Source organism: Rhinatrema bivittatum, chromosome 4, assembly GCF_901001135.1.
Source record: "Rhinatrema bivittatum chromosome 4, aRhiBiv1.1, whole genome shotgun sequence".
In the NCBI taxonomy this organism is placed as follows: Eukaryota; Metazoa; Chordata; class Amphibia; order Gymnophiona; family Rhinatrematidae; genus Rhinatrema; species Rhinatrema bivittatum.
The window spans coordinates 391,676,132-391,698,633 of record NC_042618.1 but is presented as its reverse complement, the minus strand read 5'-3'; the positions used below and the strand labels follow the sequence as shown (position 1 = coordinate 391,698,633).

The window sequence follows — 22,502 nt, the reverse complement described above, 5'->3', positions numbered from 1 at the left end:
AAAACCTGGCCCAAACTCTTCCTGCACGCACCGAGCCTATGTTGAGTAGGCTCGGCGGCGCGCGCAAGCCCTGGGATGTGCGTAAGTCCCGAGGCTTTCCTGGGGGGGCTTTCCGGGGGGGCGTGTTTGGGGGGCGTGTTGCGGCTGGCGCGTCATCGGGGGTGTTCCGTGGGCTTGACCACAGCCTCCGGACCGGACCCTGACGCGCCGGTGGCCGGCCCAACACGCGCAAGTTATGCCTGCTTTGAGCAGGTGGGGTTAGGTAGGGGAAGGGAGGGGAAGGGAGGGGAAGGTGGGGGGAGGCCGAAGGAAAGTTCCCTCCGAGGCCGCTCCGATTTCGGAGCGGCCTCGGAGGGAACGGAGGCAGGCTGCGCGGCTCGGCGCGCACAGGCTGCCGATTTTGGGCAGCCTTGCACGCGCCGACCCCGGATTTTAATGGATACGCGCGGCTACGCACGTATCTATTGAAATCCAGCGTACTCTTGTTCACGCCTGGTGCGCGAACAAAAGTACGCGTGAGCGCAAATTTTTAAAATCTACCCCATATTTTTCTGCACACACTAGAGCAAGTGTCATTGTGTGCAGGGTAAATTTGGTGAGACAATTTTCAAAGCAGACTTATTTGAAAACTGGTGTAACTTAAATGCGTTTCTGCTTCCTAATTTAGGTGGGCTGCTAATAAATTACCCCTATAAATGGGCGGCCTCCCCAGCACGGATGCGCAGGTGCCACAAATAACCAGGCGCCCGATGCACTTGTGCTGACAGCCACCCCCGCCATGCCACGCGACATACCTGAACTGGCAGGAGGGGAGGGGTCCGAACTCCTTTCCCCTCCGCCTGCTGGCAAGAATGGCACCAGCCTTGTGTCGCCGGCACCACAGGGTGCCACGGCGCATTAATGAAGGCGTTCTCCTCTGATTAGGCCGGCGTCAAAGGAGGTGACATTATCAAAGCAAGCCCGATGCTGGGCCACTTGATTGGCCGAGGGGGAGCACCCATCGCTGATGTCAGAGGGAGGCGGCCAGTGGGAGATTTAAATCCCGCCAGCACCCTCGAGTCAGCCTCTTTCCTCCTTGGCCCCCGAGCAGAGCCATGTCAGATCCTACCACTGTGATGTCCCAGTTGGCTCCATCTCTCTCTCGGAGAGTCTCTCTCTTTTAAAAAAAAAAAAAGAGGGGGGGTTCTTTGCAGCAAGAGCCCTTTTAAATTTAATAATTTTGCATAAGGAGCTTTTTAAGTTGAATAATTTCCATTAAGGAAGTCTGAGCTGCTGCGCCTTTCCAGGGGTATTTTGGGTCAGGTCCTGGGGCTGTTCTGCTTCTCGGCCCTGAATTTAGAGCATGCTCTGGCTGGTTCCTGCCGCTCCAAAACAAAACAAACATTTTTTCTTTTAATCTACTTTAATTGATTTGCGTTTCGACCGATACTCGTCTCTTTAGGAGGTTCTGCCAACATTTGTACAGATGTCCTTGAGGTCCGACTCCTCGGCTGTAGCTCAGCAAACCTCAGCACAGTGAACTATGGGGGTTTTAGGTACCCCCCTCCCCAAGGCGCCCATCGGCATGGAATCTTCTGGTCCGACCCGTGGTCCTCCCGCCCGCTGACATCTATGACCGCAGGGGAGCTAGAAGCCGACGGGGAGGAGGTAGGTCATCCGGGCCAACTCGATGAACAAAAGTTTCCATCAAGGGAACCACAAAGTGTGGGGCAAGGGCCCAGAAGACACCTAATGGAAAGCATAATTTGGCTAATTCGGCAAAATATGGAGTCCATGGAGGAAAAGCATCTGAGGGTAGCAGCAGTGGCACGGTGCCCTCAGCACCGATATCACGCTGCTCGCCCCCAAAGAAATCAAGGATAGGGCAGCCATCCAGATGCAAGTAGTCCCGCCTATACTTACTAATGCATTACCTGTTACAGGTGTGCAAAGTCCTGTGGTCCACGTGGAACTTGCCATGGCATTTCCTTGCGAGCCCAGCACCAGGAACTCCCGCAGCCCTAGTCAGAGGCAGTACAGATCCCCATCATGTCCAGTGCCTCTGGACAGCCTGCAGAGAAGGGAAAATAGCAACGCATGCAGTCAAAGACAACACTCATCGTCAGTGCACTCAGCAGAGTCCCATCACAGCATCATCGCTCACAGATCCCTAATGTTGAAGCCGCCACTAAGGACCCCGTCACCAGCGGCACAGCCAGACAAGGAGCAGGGTAAGCCTCATGCACATAACACAGAAGTTCCCCCAAAGGAGCATGCACACAGGGAAAGGCGCAAGCGGCCTGGGCACAGATAGTCGTCTTCCTCTTCCTCACATAGTAGCTCTGGAAGCTCATTCTCCTCTTCCTCCCATAGTTCAGGTTCCGCCCCTGTAGCTCGTGGGCAGGAGAGGGAGTAAGCTGTCCACCCCCGCGAGCTGTCGAAATCGGAACAGGAACTGTGGAAATTGGTGCCTAGGCCCCTTAGACGTTGCATCAGACACAGGCACTACATTGATTTGTTCCACTTCATAGAGGGGCATAGGAGGTGGGGCCAGAACAAGTGAGAGAGAAGAAATGAGCTGGAAGCAGCCAAGGGCACGCATGCTTTCACTCATTTAACTTCAGTTGTGGTGCATTCCGAGCCTGCTGCTATGCAGCCCATGTTATCTTACTTTGACACTATCCTGGGAGCATACAAAGAATACAGTGTTTTCACATGGCTCAACTACGATGATGCCTTCCACAAGAGAATGGCTAGTAGGTCCACCATGTCATGGGAAAGACACAACGTTGGCCTTTGGCTCACAAAAATGTCTACCCGGGCCGCGGATGCTTAAGCCAGTTCTCTGCCTTTTCGTAGCAAGCCGGTGCGTGGCAGACAAGCCAAGCACATGCAACACACGAGTGGCGCATGTTGGAAATTCAACCATGGTGCCTGCTCAGCGACATATTGCAGATTTAAACACATCTGCAGCCAATGTGGCGCACCACACCAGGCCAACACATGTCCACGCAGCGATAAGTGAGGGAAATGATCATGCCTTAACCCCAACCTCAGTAAGGTGGCAAAAGATGCTTCCCTGGATGGCCCACTATCCCAACAGGACCGCAGCAAATACTCTACTGAGCAGTTTCCGAGAGGGTTTCCTTATTCCCCACACGGGTCAGCCACAATCCACTAAGGTGGCCAACACACCTTCAGCTCGCATTCTGGCTGACATCGTATGGGAGAAACTCGGAAAGGAGGTTCAGCTGGGTCACATTACTGGCCGATATGCTGAGCCTCCCATAGAGCACCTGGTGCTCTCCCCTCTAGCAATCGTTCCCAAGAAGGAGCCCAGAAAATGCAGGCTCATACATAACCTTTCTCACCCACTTGAAACTTCCATGAATGATCATATCCCTTCGGAATGCTCAGTGAAACATTTATCCTTCGACACTGCTTTGGCCTTATTAAGATCTTGTGGTCAGAGCACCCTCATGGCTAAAGCAGACATTGAGCCTGCATTTAGGTGCTCCCAGTACACCTGAGCAGTTTCCATTTGCTTGGCTTCCAATTTGAGGGCTGCTTTTACTATGACAAGTGTCTGCCAATGGGATGCTCAGTCTCCTGCACTTATTTTGAGACCTTCAGTATATTCCTTCACTGGGCAACTGAGGAGGCTTCTAGGCTAGCATCGCTAGTTCACTCTCTAGGTGACTTCCTACTCATAGGAAAAAAGGATTCGCTGGAATGCACTAAACTGTTCCACATGTTTTGTGATTTGGCGAGTGAATTTGGCGTCCCTTTGTCAGAAGACAAGTCCCTTGGCCTGGTAACTGCCCTCACTTTCCTGGGACTTGACTTAATTCCACACGTATGGAATCCAGGTTGCCATGCAACAAAATAGCGAAACTGTCAGAGTTGGTGGCCTCCACCTTGCGCAATGTGAAAGTCACACTGAGACATATGAGGTCCCTTATAGGCAGCTTCACCTTTTCCGTGTGGGTTATTCCCATGGGAAGGATATTCCTGCATTGTTTGATTCGGTCCACGGGAGGACTGATTCATGGCTGTCATCACTTTTTAGTTAGCAGGCCAATTAAGGAGGACCTGATGCTTTGATCAAAGTTCCTCAGGGACTTCAGTGGTATCTCAACCTGGCTTCCAAGCGTGATCAGCAGCAACGACCTTCAGTTATAATTTGATGCATCAGGAGTCATCAGTTTTGGTGTCTATTTTAGGGGTGCTTGGTGTTCCATGCACTGGCCGGACAGCTGGACCACGCATGGCCTAACCAAGAATATCAAATTTCTAGAGCTCTTTCCCATCGTTATCACCATGAATACCTGGGGTGGCGCTCTTAGCCACCAACGAGTGGTTCTATGGTGTGACAATGAGCAGTAGTTCAGTCAATTAACAATCAGACTTCTAAGTGCCTCCTGGTAGCAGAGTACTGAAGGAATTCATTTTATGCTGCCTACGCACGAACATTGTTGAGCAAGCAAAGCATGTCCCGGAATGCGCAGTGAGATAGCTGACTCTCTTTCTCATTGCAAGTGGTCCCCATTCAGGAAGCTGGCACAGCAAGCCAAACTGAATAGCAGAGAGGTCCCGGGATGGCTTTGGTCCTTTGGAACTGGACAGCTTGTGAGATGCTATGAAGATCACTTGCCCCAGCTACATAGAATTCATACATCCGCAAGTACAGCAAAGTGAAGGCGTTTCTCATTGCAAACTGCTGGTCCGGTCACTGGGTTCCAGAGGACCTCTTGATTAGATACATTGTTCACGTCAAGCAGCAGGGATTGTCCAGGAATAAGGTTCATTTGCACCTAGCAACCCTAGCATTTTTCTCAAAGCTCGAAACAGGTGGTGCTGAGCACCACTTCGCAGTGAAAAGAATGATGCTAGGCTGGTCCAGAGAATCTCTGCCTCGGCATGATGCTCAGAGACCACTAACCTATGACCTGCTGCTACAACTGTGGCACGTCTTGCCGACGGTAGCTACAGACAAGTTTGAGACTGCACTTTCCGGGTCGCCTTTGCACTGGCATTTTTCTGTGCCCTGCCCGTGAGTGAGTTTACAGCTCTATCGCGTAAGGCATCTCAGCTGCGGGGCTTCCTGGAGGAGGATGTCAGCATCTCTGATGGCATGCTATACAAAAGTTGAGACAGTATAAGACTGACCAGAGTGTCCATGGCCAAGTCATCACACTTACAGTGGTCAGGGATCTGGAGATATGTCCGGTTTCTGCCGTAACCTGATACCTAGCCATATGCCCAAAAAGGAACGGTTTATTTTTGCTACACCGCGATAAATCCCCTTTAATGTGTTATCAGTTTTTGGCAGTGTTCAAAAAAGCCCTAGAGGAAACAGGGCTCCAGAGCAAATGTTTTGGCACTCACTCATTCCCTATAGGAGCCGCTTCCAGTGCCATCACCGCCAGGAATGCACAGGCAGGGATTCAAGGGTCGATGGAAGTTGGAAGCTTAAGCGTCTATGATAGGCACGAGGATGGTTCCCCTGAGCTTGCACCCAGCCTGGCATGTGCCATGACCTAGTTTTCTATTTCACTTGCAGCTGTCATCTTGGTGTCACTCTGTGTGTTGCAATTCTGCTCACAGTAGGCCCATAAGCAGCCTCTCACCTCCAGCTTGTCTGCTTCCGACGCCGTTGTCCTGCGGCTCGGGCCACTGTCTTGCCTTGCGACCAGGAGGCTGCCGCCATCATTCTGCCTCCACGGTGGGTCAGCTGCCATTGCCGCTTCCTCCCGTGCAGCCAGGAGGCCGCTGACGTTCTGTCTCCTATGCGGCTGGAGCTGCCGACGTTGCTTCTCCACCCTGCGGCCAGGAGGCCGCAGATGCCATTCCCATGCAGCCTGGAGGCCACCCTGAAGCCTTCTGCCTTTGCGGCAGGAGCCGCTGATGTTCTCTTCCTCTTTGCGGCCCTGAGGCCGCTGACGCCAGTGTTCCTTCAGCAGCTGGAGCTGTCCCCAGCTTCCATTCCCGCGGCTGGAGCCTCCTCTGACGCCGGGCCCGGCTTCACGGCCTAGTGCCGCTCCTGCGCCGATCTGCAGCATGACTGCTGTCCCTGGTCCTGCCTCCTTAGGCGCGGGGCAGCGCCTCTTCTCAAGATTTAAAAGACCAGTCCTCCTGGCTCCTCCTCATGATATCATCAAGGTATTTTCTCTTCAGCCCTACAAAAGGGCCCTGCCTTCAGTTCTTTGTTGCCTTCGCAAGGAGTCAGTCATGGAGTCGGACTGCTCCTGGATCCTCCATTCCAGCTCTTCGGTCAAGGAGTTCCTAATGTCCAGCTCTGCTTCTTCAAGGCACTGTTCTTCATGGGAATTCCTTTGTCTTCCTTTGTGGTCCCTGATCCTTCATCTCATCTTCGTTCCATGTTTGGCCTCTCACCGGATCCAAGTCCTTGTCTTCAGATGTCTTCGTTGTCCGACCCTCCTGATGTATTCATAAGAACATAAGAACATGCCATACTGGGTCAGACCAAGGGTCCATCAAGCCCAGCATCCTGTTTCCAACAGTGGCCAATCCAGGCCATAAGAACCTGGCAAGTACCCAAAAACTAAGTCTATTCCATGTAACCATTGCTAATGGCAGTGGCTATTCTCTAAGTGAACTTAATAGCAGGTAATGGACTTCTCCTCCAAGAACGTATCCAATCCTTTTTTAAACACAGCTATATTAACTTCACTAACCACATCCTCCGGCAATAAATTCCAGAGTCTAATTGTGCGTTGAGTAAAAAAGAACTTTCTCCGATTAGTTTTAAATGTGCCCCATGCTAACTTCATGAAGTGCCCCCTAGTCTTTCTACTATCCGAAAGAGTAAATAACCGATTCACATCTACCCGTTCTAGACCTCTCATGATTTTAAACACCTCTATCATATCCCCCCTCAGTCGTCTCTTCTCCAAGCTGAAAAGTCCTAACCTCTTTAGTCTTTCCTCATAGGAGAGTTGTTCCATTCCCCTTATCATTTTGGTAGCCCTTCTCTGTACCTTCTCCATCACAATTATATCTTTTTTGAGATGCGGCGATCAGAATTGTACACAGTATTCAAGGTTCGGTCTCACCATGGAGCGATACAGAGGCATTATGACCTTTTCCGTTTTATTCACCATTCCCTTTCTAATAATTCCCAACATTCTGTTTGCTTTTTTGACTGCCGCAGCACACTGTACCGACGATTTTAATGTGTTATCCACTATGACACCTAGATCTCTTTCTTGGGTTGTAGCACCTAATATGGAACCCAACATTGTGTAATTATAGCATGGGTTATTTTTCCCTATATGCATCACCTTGCACTTATCCACATTAAATTTCATCTGCCATTTGGATGCCCAATTTTCCAGTCTCACAAGGTCTTCCTACAATTTATCACAATCTGCTTGTGATTTAACTACTCTGAACAATTTTGTGTCATCTGCAAATTTGATTATCTCACTCGTCGTATTTCTTTCCAGATCATTTATAAATATATTGAAAAGTAAGGGTCCCAATACAGATCCCTGAGGCACTCCACTGTCTACTCCCTTCCACTGAGAAAATTGCCCATTTAATCCTACTCTCTGTTTCCTGTCTTTTAGCCAGTTTGCAATCCACGAAAGGACATCGCCACCTATCCCATGACTTTTTACTTTTCCTAGAAGCCTCTCATGAGGAACTTTGTCAAACGCCTTCTGAAAATCCAAGTATACTATATCTACCGGTTCACCTTTATCCACATGTTTATTAACTCCTTCAAAAAAGTGAAGCAGATTTGTGAGGCAAGACTTGCCCTGGGTAAAGCCATGCTGACTTTGTTCATTAAACCATGTCTTTCTATATGTTCTGTGATTTTGATGTTTAGAACACTTTCCACTATTTTTCCTGGCACTGAAGTCAGGCTAACCGGTCTGTAGTTTCCCGGATCGCCCCTGGAGCCCTTTTTAAATATTGGGGTTACATTTGCTATGCTCCAGTCTTCAGGTACAATGGATGATTTTAATGATAAGTTACAAATTTTTACTAATAGGTCTGAAATTTCATTTTTTAGTTCCTTCAGAACTCTGGGGTGTATGCCATCCGGTCCAGGTGATTTACTACTCTTCAGTTTGTCAATCAGGCCTACCACATCTTCTAGGTTCACCGTGATTTGATCAGTCCATCTGAATCATTACCCATGAAAACCTTCTCCATTACGGGTACCTCCCCAACATCCTCTTCAGTAAACACTGAAGCAAAGAAATCATTTAATCTTTCCGCGATGGCCTTATCTTCTCTAAGTGCCCCTTTAACCCCTCGATCATCTAACGGTCCAGCTGACTCCCTCACAGGCTTTCTGCTTCGGATATATTTTAAAAAGTTTTTACTGTGAGTTTTTGCCTCTACAGCCAACTTCTTTTCAAATTCTCTCTTAGCCTGTCTTATCAATGTCTTACATTTAACTTGCCAATGTTTATGCTTTACCCTATTTTCTTCTGTTGGATCTTTCTTCCAATTTTTGAATGAAGATCTTTTGGCTAAAATAGCTTCTTTCACCTCCCCTTTTAACCATGCTGGTAATTGTTTTGCCTTCTTTCCACCTTTCTTAAAGTGTGGAATACATCTGGACTGTGCTTCTAGAATGGTATTTTTTAACAATGACCACGCCTCTTGGACATTTTTTACTTTTGTAGCTGCTCCTTTCAGTTTTTTTCTAACAATTTTTCTCATTTTATCAAAGTTTCCCTTTTGAAAGTTTAGCACGAGAGCCTTGGATTTGCACACTGTTCCTTTTCCAGTCATTAAATCAATTTGATCATATTGTGATTACTATTGCCAAGCGGCCCCACCACCGTTACCTCTCTCACCAAGTCCTGTGCTCCACTGAGAATTAGATCTAAAATTGCTCCCTTTCTCGTCGGTTCCTGAACCAATTGCTCCATAAAGCTATCATTTATTCCATCCAGGAACGTTATCTCTCTAGCGTGACCCGATGATACATTTACCCAGTCTATATTGGGGTAATTGAAGTTTCCCATTATTACTGCACTACCAATTTGGTTAGCTTCCCTAATTTCTCTTAGCATTTCACTGTCCATCTCACCATCTTGACCAGTTGGACGGTAGAATACCCCTATCACTATAGTCTTCCCCGACACACAAGGGATTTCTACCCATAAAGATTCAATTTTGTATTTAGTCTCATGCAGGATGTTTATCCTGTTGGACTCTATGCCATCCCGGACATAAAGTGCCACACCTCCTCCCGAGTGCTCCTCTCTGTCATTGCGATATAATTTGTACCCTGGTATAGCACTCTCCCATTGGTTATCCTCATTCCACCATGTCTCTGAGATGCCAATTAAGTCTATGTCATCATTTACTGCTATACATTCTAATTCTCCCATCTTACTTCTTAGACTTCTGGCATTAGCATACAAACATTTCAAAGTTTGTTTTTTGTTTGTATTTTCATTCTGCTTTTTAATTGATAGGGATAAGTTAGAATTTTTTAGCTCAGGTGAGTTTTTAGTTACAGGCACTGCCTTCTGAAGTCTTGTCCTTCCTGAAGTCCGTCATCCTGCTGTTCTGCCTCTCAGAGCCTCCTCGATGCCCTTGGCTGGGTGAATTGGGGGTCCAAGGTCCAGATGTCTCAGATGTTTTGTTCTCCAGTTCACTCAACACCTCCTGCATGCTCTTGACTGAGTGTCTTGGGGGTTGAAGTCCAGATGTTCTGACGTGCCTGATGTCTTCGTGTCAATTTGTCTTCGTCCTTAGAATCCTTTCTCTCAGTCTTCAGTCCTCTTCGCTGTCAAGTGTTCAGACCTTTTTGGGCTCCTTTATCAAGGAAGCCTTCTGGCTCAGTGCCCTCATCAGGATAACCTTCTTCTCAGATGTCTTGGTTCTGGACCTACCTCCTAGTGGGCCGTCCTCTTTTATCTTCAGCTGACCTTCTGATTCATCTTCCTTATTGGGTCGGAAGCTGCTGCTTCCCTTGGTTGACCACACTGATCATGCTAGGTCCCCAAAACCTCAGTTCAGGATGGGTGCTGCTACGTGTCATGGCCGGATACCTTCATACTGAGTTTTAACTCTTCTGTTGTCTATCCATTCAGCAAGTGTTTCATCAATGCCATTGATGTTTTTCTCTACAGCCTTGCCTCATCCTTATCCAGTATCATCTGACTTTGTCTTCAAGTCCTCATCTGATCCTCATCTTTTTTTTTTTTTTATTTATTTATTTGTGCAATTTTACAAAATATTTATCAAGATCAAACTTGAAAGAAAAAATAGAGAAGGTATACATAAATAAAATACCACATTTGCATTATACATCATAGAAGAAAAAACATTTAAATTCCCATTCTCTAACTTAAGTCCCCTAATTTGGAGGGGGTGAGTATTCACAACCTAAGGAAATAATGACATTAATTTTTAAGGTAATTCCAGACTGTTACAACGAACATTTATCCTTTCATGAGAGACTAGGGGTATCTATACAAGATTCCATGGGAGCTACTGAAGTCAACGGTTGTTTCCCAATTAGAAATTGGGTTAGCTGCGGAGGATCAAAAAATACATAGGTATTCCCTAAGTATTTGACTACACATTTACACGGGAATTTCAAAAGGAAATTCCCTCCTATTAATACAACTTGTGGTCTTAACAACAGAAAAGCCTTTCTCTTTTTCTGAGTTTCTCTAGATACATCTGGGAAAGCACGTATTCTACAACCCAAATAATTTACATTCCGATTCCTCAGTACTAATTTCAAGAGCCATTCCCTGTCTGTCTCTAGTGCCAAAGTCACTATAAGAGTTGCAGGGACGGCCATCTCTGAATCAGAAGTCTCAAGGATTGCTGATAAATCCAATTCCGAAGGTTGACTAATTGCAGGTCTCAAAGTTTCAGCTTCTCCTCCTTGTTCTCCCAATAATGTTCTTGCTTTAGGCAGATAGAATATCTTGATTATTGGTGGTAACGCAGAATCTGAGATTTTAAGAAAATCTTTTAGGTAACTCATAAAGACCTCTCTAGGAGATCTCATAGGTAACTGAGGGAAGTTAATAAATCGCAGATTCCTGCTTTTAACCAAATTTTCCAGACTTTCCATCTTTAAAGCTGTACTATGCCTTTCTTTAAGGATTACCACTTGATTTTGTTGTACTTTGTCCAACTCAGTTCTTATCGCTGATATCTGATTTCCAATTTGAACATTTTCATTTGAGACCACTTCAATTTTTAAATCATGCTGTTTAACTTGCTCCGTTACCGGGATTAATTGCTGGAGAATAGAATTTCTCATATCATTTATAGCCTCCCACAGCGTTTCTAATGAGAAAGTCATAGGTCTTACCAGAGGAGGGATTTCTGCTGTTGTTGTTTCAATTCCGTTTGCTTCGCTCGCTCCAAAAGGTTCTTGTATTCCTCCCCTTTCCACTCCGGTTGGCCCTGTTGATTCAGGCGGGCTCTGGGTTGCAGCTAGGGTCTCACCCGGTCCTGACAGGTTTGTCCCCATAACACTTCGGTCCTGAGGCACAAAAACCTCCGATGAGGCTCTCCTTGCAACCGCAGGATTTACCGGGGGAGTCCTCTCTGCGGAGCTAAATGAAGATGTTGAGCCCGGGAGAGCGGGGAGCTCAGCTTCTCCTCCCCCACTCTCCAACGGCTGCTGCCCCGCTCCAATTTCGTTGCGACGGACGTGAGAGTCCATTGGACCGGTTATGGGCGCCCCGGGAGTCAGTGCAGGATACTGTCCCCTCGTTTTTCGCTTCCTCCCCATTTCAGGTAAGATTTCGCAGGAAAATTAAGTTTTTTGTACTCTTAGCCAAGGAGTCTCACGCCGAGCTAAGCAGTCCGGCGGCCATCTTAACTCCGCCCCCTCCTCATCTTTAAGTATCATCTGATTGTCATCTTCAGTCTTCAAGTCTTGTCTTGTTCCATTTCCATCATCTGCCCTCAACCTCTGTCTGTCCTGGCGCATTTGCCGTTCCCATACGGCAGGTCTGAAAGGGCTATGAGTGGCCGGAGGGCTACCCCAGAGACCAGCATTGCGTTGTTGGTTCTCTACTAATGCGTCACGTTCGGCAGAGGTCTGAGTCCCTGGTCTTCTGCCTGTCTGCCTGTGCTTGGACACATCTCACCTGCCTCGGCGCTTATACAGAGCTCCTCTCTGCAGTCGTGTCGTGGTCCAAGGGCACATCACTCTCCCTGAAAGCCGGATCGCTCCCCAGCATTCCCGCAACACTATTTGGATCGTCGGCCACTCATTCATCACGCATGCATGGAAAGGAGTCATCATAGGGAAGTTTGGTCATGACCTTGGACTCTCACGGAAAGGTTGAACAATCAATTAGCTGGGTCGAGGAGGCATGTGATGGCATTAGCTATGGCCCACATTGCAGTCGAAAAGAGTGAGCACAGCACCACCTGACGTAATCATCATTAACTTTTGTGGCAATGACTTAGGCAAAGGCGTCGGCATCACTCTAATGAACATGATCAGAAAAGAATTTAGCCACCTGACCTTCTCGTAGCCGTCCGCAAAAATCTGCTGGACAGAGATCATACCCTGTCATAGCTTGATGTGCACTGGGTGATGGGGTAGATACTGCACCAAGTTCAACTGGCAAGTAGCCAAAGCTATACAATTCCAGGGTGGTTATCATTTGCAACATGAATGGGTGGACGGGCACTGCACAGAGCTGTATGACTCAGATGGGGTACACTTGTCAAACTTAAGAACATAAGAAATTGTCACACTGGGTCAGACCAAGGGTCCATCAAACCCAGCATCCTTTTCCAACAGTGGCCAATCCAGGCTACAAGTACCTGGCAAGTACCCAAACAAGAAGTAGATCCCATGCTACTGATGCCAGTAATAGCAGTGGCTGTTCTCTAAGACAACTTGATTAAAAGCAGTTAATAGACTTCTCCTCCATGAACTTATCCAAACCTTTTTTAAACCCAGCTACACTAACTGCGCTAACCACACCCTCTGGCAACAAATTCCAGAGCTTAATTGTGTGTTGAGTGAAAAAGAAATTTCTCTGATTAGTTTTAAATGTGCTACTTGCTAACTTCATGGAGTACCCCCTAGTGCTTCTATTATCCGAAAGAGTAAATAACTGATTCACATTTACCTGTTCTAGACTCTCATGATTTTTAAAAACCTCTATCATATCCCCCCTCAGCTGTATCTTCTCCAAGCTGAACAGCCTAACTTCTTTAGCCTGTTCCATGTCCTTTATCATTATTTTTTGCCCTTCTCTGTACCTTCTCCATCGCAACTATATCTTTTTTGAGATGCGGCGACCAGAATTGTACACAAGTCTCAGGGTGCTGTCTCACCATGGAGCAATACAGAGGCATTATGACATTTTCAATTTTATTCACCATTCCCTTCCTAATAATTCCTAACATTGTTTGCTTTTTTGACTGTTGCAGCACATTGAGCCGACGATTTCAATGTATTATCCACTATGACGCCTAGATCTTTTTCCTGGGTGGTAGCTCCTAATTTGGAACCTAACATCATGTAACTACAGCATGGGTTATTTTTCCCTATATGCATCACCTTGCACATGTCCACATTAAATTTCATCTGCCATTTGGATGCCCAATCTTCCAGGCTTGCACTCCTGCAATTTAACACAATCTGCTTGAGAATTAATTACGCTGAATAATTTTGTATCATCTGCAAATTTGATTACCTCACTCATCGTATTCCTTTCCAGATCATTTATAAATATATTGAAAAGCACTGGTCCAAGTACAGATCCCTGAGTCACTCCACTGTTTGCCCTTTTCCACTGAGAAAATTGACCATTTAATCCTACTCTCTGTTTCAGATCTTTCAACCAGTTTGTAATCCACGAAAGGACACCGCCTCTTATCCCATGACCTTTTAGTTTCCTTAGAAGCCTCTCATGAGGGACTTTGTCAAACACCTTCTGAAAATGCAAATACACTACATCTACTGGCTCACCTTTATCCACATGTTTATTAACCCATTCAAAAAAATGAAGCAGATTTGTGAGGCAAGGCTTGCCTTGGGTAAATCCATGTTGACTGTATTCCATTAAACCATGTCTTGCTATATGAACAAAAGAACATACCATACTGGGTCAGACCAAGGGTCCATCAAGCCCAGCATCCTGTTTCCAACAGTGGCCAATCCAGGCCATAAGAACCTGGCAAGTACCCAAAAACTAAGTCTATACCATGTTACCGTTGCTAGTAATAGCAGTGGCTATTTTCTAAGTCAACTTAATTAATAGTAGATAATGGACTTCTCCTCCAACAACTTATCCAATCCTTTTTAAAACACAGCTATACTAACTGCACTAACCACATCCTCTGGCAACAAATTCCAGAGTCTAATTGTGTGTTGAGTAAAAAAGAACTTTCTCTGATTAGTTTTAAATGTGCCACATGCTAACTTCATGGAGTGCCCCCTAGTGTTTCTATTATCCAAAAGAGTAAATAACCGATTCACATCTACCCGTTCTAGACCTCTCATGATTTTAAACACCTCTATCATATCCCCCCTCAGCCATCTCTTCTCCAAGCTGAAAAGTCCTAATCTCTTTAGTCTTTCCTCATAGGGGAGCTGTTCCATTCCCCTTATCATTTTGGTAGCCCTTCTCTGTACCTTCTCCATCGCAATTACATCTTTTTTGAGATGTGGCGACCAGAATTGTACATAGTATTCAAGGTGCGGTCTCATCATGGAGCGATACAGAGGCATTATGACATTTTCCGTTTTATTCACTATTCCTTTTCTAATAATTCCCAACATTCTGTTTGCTTTTTTGACTGCCGCAGCACACTGAACTGACGATTTCAATGTGTTATCCACTATGACCCCCAGATCTCTTTCTTGGGTTGTAGCACCTAATATGGAACCTAACATTGTGTAACTATAGCATGGGTTATTTTTCCCTATATGCATCATCTTGCACCTGTCCACATTATATTTCATCTGCCATTTCGATGCCCAATTTTCCAGTCTTACAAGGTCTTCCTGCAATTTATCACAATCTGCTTGTGATTTAACTACTCTGAACAATTTTGTATCATCTGCAAATTTGATTATCTCACTCGTCGTATTTCTTTCCAGATCATTTATAAATATATTGAAAAGTAAGGGTCCCAATACAGATCCCTGAGGCACTCCACTGTCCACTCCCTTCCACTGAGAAAATTGTCCATTTAATCATACTCTCTGTTTCCTGTCTTTTAGCCAGTTTGCAATCCACGAAAGGACATCACCACCTATCCCATGACTTTTTACTTTTCCTAGAAGCCTCTCATGAGGAACTTTCTCAAACGCCTTCTGAAAATCCAAATACACTACATCTACCGGTTCACCTTTATCCACATGTTTATTAATTCCTTCAAAAAAGTGAAGCAGATTTGTGAGGGAAGACTTGCCTTGGGTAAAGCCATGCTGACTTTTTTCCATTAAACCATGTCTTTCTATATGTTCTGTGATTTTGATGTTTAGAACACTTTCCACTATTTTTCCTGGCACTGAAGTCAGGCTAACCGGTCTGTAGTTTCCCAGATTGCCCCTGGGGCCCTTTTTAAATATTGGGGTTACATTAGCTATCCTCCAGTCTTCAGGTACAATGGATGATTTTAATGATAGGTTACAAATTTTTACTAATAGGTCTGAAATTTCATTTTTTAGTTCTTTCAGAACTCTGGGGTGTATACCATCTGGTCCAGGTGATTTACTACTCTTCAGTTTGTCAATCAGGTCTACCATATCTTCTAGGTTCACCGTGATTTGATTCAGTCCATCTGAACCATTGCCCATGAAAACCTTCTCTGATACGGGTATCTCCCCAACATCCTCTTCAGTAAACACTGAAGCAAAGAAATCATTTAATCTTTCCGTGATGGCCTTATCTTCTCTAAGTGCCCCTATAACCCCTCAATCATCTAATGGTCCAACTGACTCCCTCACAGGCTTTCTGCTTCAGATATATTTTAAAAAGTTTTTACTGTGAGTTTTTGCCTCTATGGCCAACTTCTTTTCAAATTCTCTCTTAGCCTGTCTGTGATTTTGATCTTTAGAATAGTTTCCACTATTTTTCCCGGCACTGAAGTCAGGTTTGGGAAATGATCTGTTCTTGCAAGTGATGCAGAGGTTTTTCACCCAGATGCAGTGACAGTAGCCATAGAGAGTTTCCACCCGTGCTCAGGGCCTCGATGGATCGAGGCTGATACATGGGGAGGGACTCCATCAAGGCTTGCTTTGTGGTGGCCGGGCTGGGATCTCTTCCGGCGGATGGGATATGGCATCAGGCTTGCTTTGTGGCAGTCCAAGCCATGATCCCATCCGGTTCTTGGCAGTCACAACGCCTGTTCCAGGGCTTGCTGGGCACAAGACCCCGCAGTTCCACTTGGGCGGATATTAGAGTACCGGCACCTGCCTGGCCGCAAGTTTGTAAACATTTATTGAACGGACTCGGCACTTAATTAGACTTCCTTGTTAGGGATTCTAATAAACTGCTGCTGCCTTTGCATCCAAATTGTGTGTCACATTTTCCTTGTGTGTAAGTAGGAGAGCCCAGCAAGACTGGGATGGGGGCAGATAAGAGCCCATGGGTGTCTGGGTTGCTGAGTTATTGATACTGAGTCACTACCATTCAATTTAGTCTGTGTTTGCCACTGAAACATAGAAAATACATTCTCATCTGGTATATTCATGCAAAAAAACATGCTTTTCCCATTATAAATAATCCAGGAAAAGTTCTAGATTTCTTAAAATCAATCATTTTTAACAAGAGTTAGTATGATATATTTGTAAAAACAATAATTTCGGTTTAATATTTACTAGGATACTTTTTATTATAGCATATGGATGTATAGATAATAAGTGCTATGAGCATTGCAGTAAGTTGTGATTTATACTGGATGTCTAATCATGGTCTTGGATCCAAATAATATATATTCTTACAAGGGTACAGCAATTATTTCCATTTGAAAGAAATTGTAATTTTCAAGCGGAATCACTGCATCATTGAGTACTAAAGCTGGAAGTGTTACTGTATTATGCTAGCTTTACTTTGTTATTTTTTTCTGGAAAACATGGGGAAGAAAAAACATATATACACAACTACCATCATCAGCATGCAGTGCTGCCAGGTTTTTCAGTAGTCATTACTCTAAGATTGCTACAGATAGTTCATTTCCTATCTTTTGTTGCTTCCATCCATATTTTTCCCCTCATTCCTAATTTTGTCTTTCCTTATTTTAACATTTCATTTCTTCTTTACCTTTGCATGTTCTCTTTCCTGTCGTCTGCACCTTTCACCTTATTTCTGTTCTCAATCATCTGAAAGTTTGCTAAACAGTGGGTAAGTGTGTCTAACATTTTCAACTGTAATCTCACTCCCCAATGTATAATTAGCATTTTTATCAGGTTTTCTGTTCCCTTCTGTCAACATGTGCATTGTTTTGATTCCATTAGCATTTTAAACAGACATTAATGCAAACAAAGGAAAATGAATATTCAAGGTTATTTGTTTTAATTTACGTTTTCTTAAAAATTATATTATGCTTTTATGTGAAAAGAATTTAATTGTCTGCTACAGTATGCTTAAAATATGGTTTAAGAGATAAAGAACAGCACAATGAAGCACTGTATTGTGAAAGAATACGGGTATAGTGGTGCTCCAGTATAAATGATCTGCATAAATGGAAGTCAAGGTAATTAACAGTTTAGTTCACAGCTGACACTTTTTTAAAATAAGAAGTAAAACCAGATTATTGTTAACAGAAAAGGACTGCCTCCCTACCGTGCCATTGCTTATGCAGTATGCTAATATTTATCTCTCTCTATTTATTTTAGCATCAGTACCACTCAAAGATAGATGAACTAATTGAAGAAACAGTTAAAGAGATGATAACACTCCTGGTAGCAAAGGTAACCATTAGCTTCAGGTGAAATTATTCATTATTAGCACTGCTGTGGATGCATGGATACCCAAACCAGGTTGAGCTGTGCTTTGGGAGGAGAGCAAACAGTATTATTATCCAGAGTATGCCGTGTCAGGGGAGCTAATGACCAGAAAGCTGTGGGAAGGTACTTTTCTTAGTGTACTGGATTGGCAAAAAGATGTTTTATATAGAATTATTCCAAATTCTCTTGTTTTCTTGAAAATCATAATATTTCACATTCAAGTGATTCACCTCTGTAACAAAATCCTTTCTGACAGTCTGATGCTTAGTTGTAACAAGCTGTAGCTTTCTTTCCTTCAAGAGTGATGCTTGCAGATTTGCTCTGGTAGTCTATTCATTCTAGTGGCACCTCTGTAATCTCCGGCCAGTTGGCTGTTGGCTCGTTTGTTACAGAGCAACTCCTTAAGACAGCACATTTCTTCCCTTCCAAATAAAGTTATGGCACATTGTACAATGGGAATATTTCGTAACTTGCCAGTAAACCAGCAGCAAGGTGGGTAGATATGCACACTGGTTGTTCGTTTTGCTTCTGAGACTCACTGATTTGTTTTTATTATGCTGCCTAATTAGCTCTACCACCCATAGTAAGAAATAAACCTATCTTTGTTATGTACTGTTTCCAAAACATGTTATTCCTAAATTCAGATGAAGCTTATATCATTAGAATAGAAGTTGAACTTTATAAAACAAATTAAAAATTATTTTTGGACAAAAAGCAGAGCAAAATCTGAACTGTGGGGCTGCCAGCTGAGAAATTCCAGTAGCCACCAATATAGCTGGAGGCATTCAATGTTCCAACCTGTGGGTGATAAAAGAAGCCAGGGATTTGCATGTCTACTATAAGAATAATCCTTAAGACCTCACAGTTGTCACTACAAGGTTGTAGGGGATTGGGGGTGGGGAATTTACTGTAGCAAATCATATATAACAGTTTCTCCACATATAAAAGCATTATTATTATTCAACAGGACATTGGAGCAGTGAATCTGGGAACAGGAGGCAGGCAATTTAAAAAAAATGAGCAAACTGAGATTACATAGAGACAACTCTTAATGTTCTTTCTTTTAGTTCCATATAGTACGGACCCACATAGTGAGCTAGCAAAAAATGGCATAAAATTAATATTTAGCTGTAGCCGATAATCTGTGAAATTAGGCATAATTATCTGATAGTAAATCACAGATGGCCAGAGTACGTCTTCAGTGTGCAACAAATACTGTGTAATTGCTCACCTACACAAGTTTCTGCAGATTAGTAACTCCAGAGTCAGCTTTCTTCTTGCAGGCAATCTGTCTTTCAAAAACAAAAAATAGTAATTAAATCATTTTCTTTTCCATTAGTTTGTCACTATTCTAGAAGGAGTTCTGTCCAAACTGTCCAGATATGATGAAGGAACTTTGTTTTCTTCGTTTCTGTCATTTACTGTAAGTGAAGAACAGTTTGTGATCTATATTTTTCTCACATCTAAAAATCTTTTCTAATGTGTTTTGCACTTTATCTAAGGTCACCTTGTTAGAAATTATGTTGTATACCAGTGTTGCCCATTCCTGGAGGTGCTCCTGGAGGTGCATCTAACCACTAGTTTTCTGGACAGCCAGATGCATACAATAGTTTTGCATACACTGCGTCTTCAGTACATACAAATGTATACTTCATGTATATTCATGACAGATATTCTGAAAACCAGGCCAGTAAGGTGAGCCTCCAGCGCTGGTTTAGGAAACTTTGCTAATAGCTGTGAAATGCTATTAAGTTTCAAACTTACAGGGTCATTTATAAAATCGTGTTAGGGCCTTATTGCAGGCATTAGGGCCCTAACACTTGCGATAACGCCATAATGCATGCAATAAATAACGCATTGTGAGATGTGTTTGCAAATTTTGAAAATTTAGTCAAAGGGGAGGTGTTTGGGCGGAGTTTATGAAAATAAGGGGTGTTTAATGTATGCGATAGCATAACGCATGTTATTGCATGTTTTAATGCTGGAAATAACTACACCTTTTTTCCTGGTGTTATGCTGTGCAGGATACCTGAACTGGGCAGGAGAGGGAGAGGGAGTGGAGTAGAGTGGAGAGTCAACTATTATACCACTGTAGGAGGGTCAACTAGTAACCTGAGGTGAGGTTTTGGTGGTGGTCTAGGGTTTGGGGGGCAGTTTTACACGCACATTCAGAGGTACGAACAGCACAATACATATCAGTGAAGCTTTGATGTGACTTGGATTGAGGAAAGGGACATGAAGATGAGATTTTTATAATGTACTCTCACCCTAGCTTGATAGCAGCTAGGTAGAGAGTGTGTATCAAGCTAGGGCGAGAGTACATTGTAAAAATCTCATCTTCATGTCCCTTTCCTCAAACCAAATCACATCAAAGCTTCACTGCTGTGTACTGTGCTGTTTGTACCTCTGACTGTGCATGTAAAACTGCCCCCCAAACCCTACACCACCACCAAAACCTCACATTGTTACTAGTTGACCCTCCTACAGTGGTATAAATAGATGACTAATATGAGAGCCTTATAAAGAGTGTCTCTCTCTCTCCCTCCCTCCCTCCCTCCACCTCTTGCAGTAACTCAAACCCCCTTTTTTGTATCACAGGCACTATTTATGCAAAATATATAGCAAAATGATTAATCTAAGTTCAAATAATCAAATTAGCATATGAAAATAAAAGAGATCTCTGCAAACCAGAGGTATGGAAAATATTACATCCAAGAATAAATCTCCACTGAACAGTGTTAAAAATCCTCTGAGCCAACCAATGTCATATTTTTTTTCACACGATAAGAAAGAAGCTGCAGGGCAAATATCTGCAGCTAGTACGCTATTTAAGTGACTTAGAAATTGTGCAAAACAGAGGTCAAAGGACCCAGCTGCACTTGTTTTGAAATGCACTCAGTTACACGAAACCTTTGGACTGTTCTGACTATATGAAAATCCTGTAGAAAATTTGTTTTTAATTTATATCCAAAAATTCTAGGCTGTTATTTATTCAACCACCTTTATATTTAAAATATTTATTGGCTGTTTTCTATCAGTAACTTGTGTCAAAGTAGGAAATATAGTAACATCTTTAAGAAAAAGATAAATTATAAAAATATTATTATATAAATAGGGTTTGTACCATGGTTTGTACAAGTCATGATATCTTTATTGGAGGTAAATGGCAGTGCCTATTGAAATTGCTTTAAGTTCTTGGTAAATTTGAGTCCTGAAGGTTGGAACACAACCAACCTATACAAAAAGGGGCGGATTTTCAAAGGGTTACGCGCGTAACCCCGAAAACCCGCTCCTGTGCGCACCGAGCCTATTTTGCATAGGCTCGGCGACGAGCGCAAGCCCCAGGACACGCATATGTCCCGGGGCTTGAAAAAAGGGACATATGCGTGTCCTGGGGCTTGGGCCTCGGAGCGAACAGGGAAAGCCATCGGGGCTCCCCTAGGGCTCGGCGCGTGCAAGGTGCACAAGTGTGCACCCCCCTTGCATGATCCAAGCCCGGATTTTATAACATGAGCGCGGCTGTGCACACATGTTATAAAATCGGGCATCGATTTGTGCGCGCCAGGTTGCGCGCACAAATCTACGCCCATGCGTATGTTAGAAAATCTGGCCCAAAATGTCTGAGTGCCTCACAGTGACAGCTTCATGCCACACAATTTTAAAGGATGTGATACATGGGCTGTACATATGATTCCCATATACATTATTTTATTGAACAACAGTTTAAAAGATTGATATGAGGTGACACTTCTTGTTTGCAAACTGAAGAATGTCCTTTAGTTGACCAAAAGTTTCTTGACAATGCTGCACCATTTGCCTGGTACACATTACTGCGCTTAACAGCTCTTCAATACAAGTTTAAGTGTGGTGCCTTCTTGCCAAGTTTAGGAATTTCAATTGTTCCATGTGGTGAAAGGATGTTACTAATTTTTCAATCCTGTATCAATTTGAAGAAATGGGGCAGTGAATGGCAAAGCGATGTGTGGAAATCCACCAGGGGAGACCTCACAAAATCTACTGTGGATTTCCATGAATTTGCCCAAGATCCATAGCAAAAAAACAACCCCCAAAATATAAGGTTTACTGTGAATCTCGAATAAATCCCTGAACTATTTTCAAAGAGGTGAGACTCTACCTGCTTTGAGTTGAAGTCCAGATGTTTTACACATCCCTCCAAACAAATTTGACCTGTTTATTCTCAACGTGTGTTTTACAAGTAAGCAAAAAAATAATAAATATAATTTATTTTACTTTTACTTTGTGTCTTTTCTCCTTTAAGGTGAAGGCAGCGTCCAAATATGTGGATGTGCCTGTAAGTATGTAATTTGCATGTTGACTTGGCTGGTCATGCAAGTTAATTTTTTTATTGTACTTATTTAGCATGTGTGGGGCAATGTTCGTATAATACTGTGTGGAAGAAGAATTTGTTCACTAGAAAAGTGAGTAAGAATTCAGTGGTTTTACTTAGGAATTGGGGGACGGGGGGTGGATTTGAAGATTGTGCAGAAATGTTATTATATATATAATCCTTACAAAATTGTACCATGTACTAATATGTGCACCAAATTGAAGATTTTCC

The 22,502-nt window shown here is 43.9% G+C and overlaps 1 protein-coding gene across 6 annotated transcripts in view; it reads left to right on the top strand.

The window, feature by feature from the left end:
• The window catches only part of CADPS (calcium dependent secretion activator), a 1,086,201-nt gene that overhangs the window by 926,695 nt on the left and 137,004 nt on the right, over positions 1 to 22,502 (top strand). For all 6 annotated transcript variants that reach the window (XM_029601011.1, XM_029601008.1, XM_029601007.1 and 3 more), the window contains 3 exons: positions 17,813 to 17,887; positions 19,263 to 19,346; positions 22,203 to 22,235. In XM_029601011.1, coding sequence (XP_029456871.1) covers positions 17,813 to 17,887; positions 19,263 to 19,346; positions 22,203 to 22,235 — 192 coding nt within the window. The remainder of the gene's footprint in view (positions 1 to 17,812; positions 17,888 to 19,262; positions 19,347 to 22,202; positions 22,236 to 22,502) is intronic.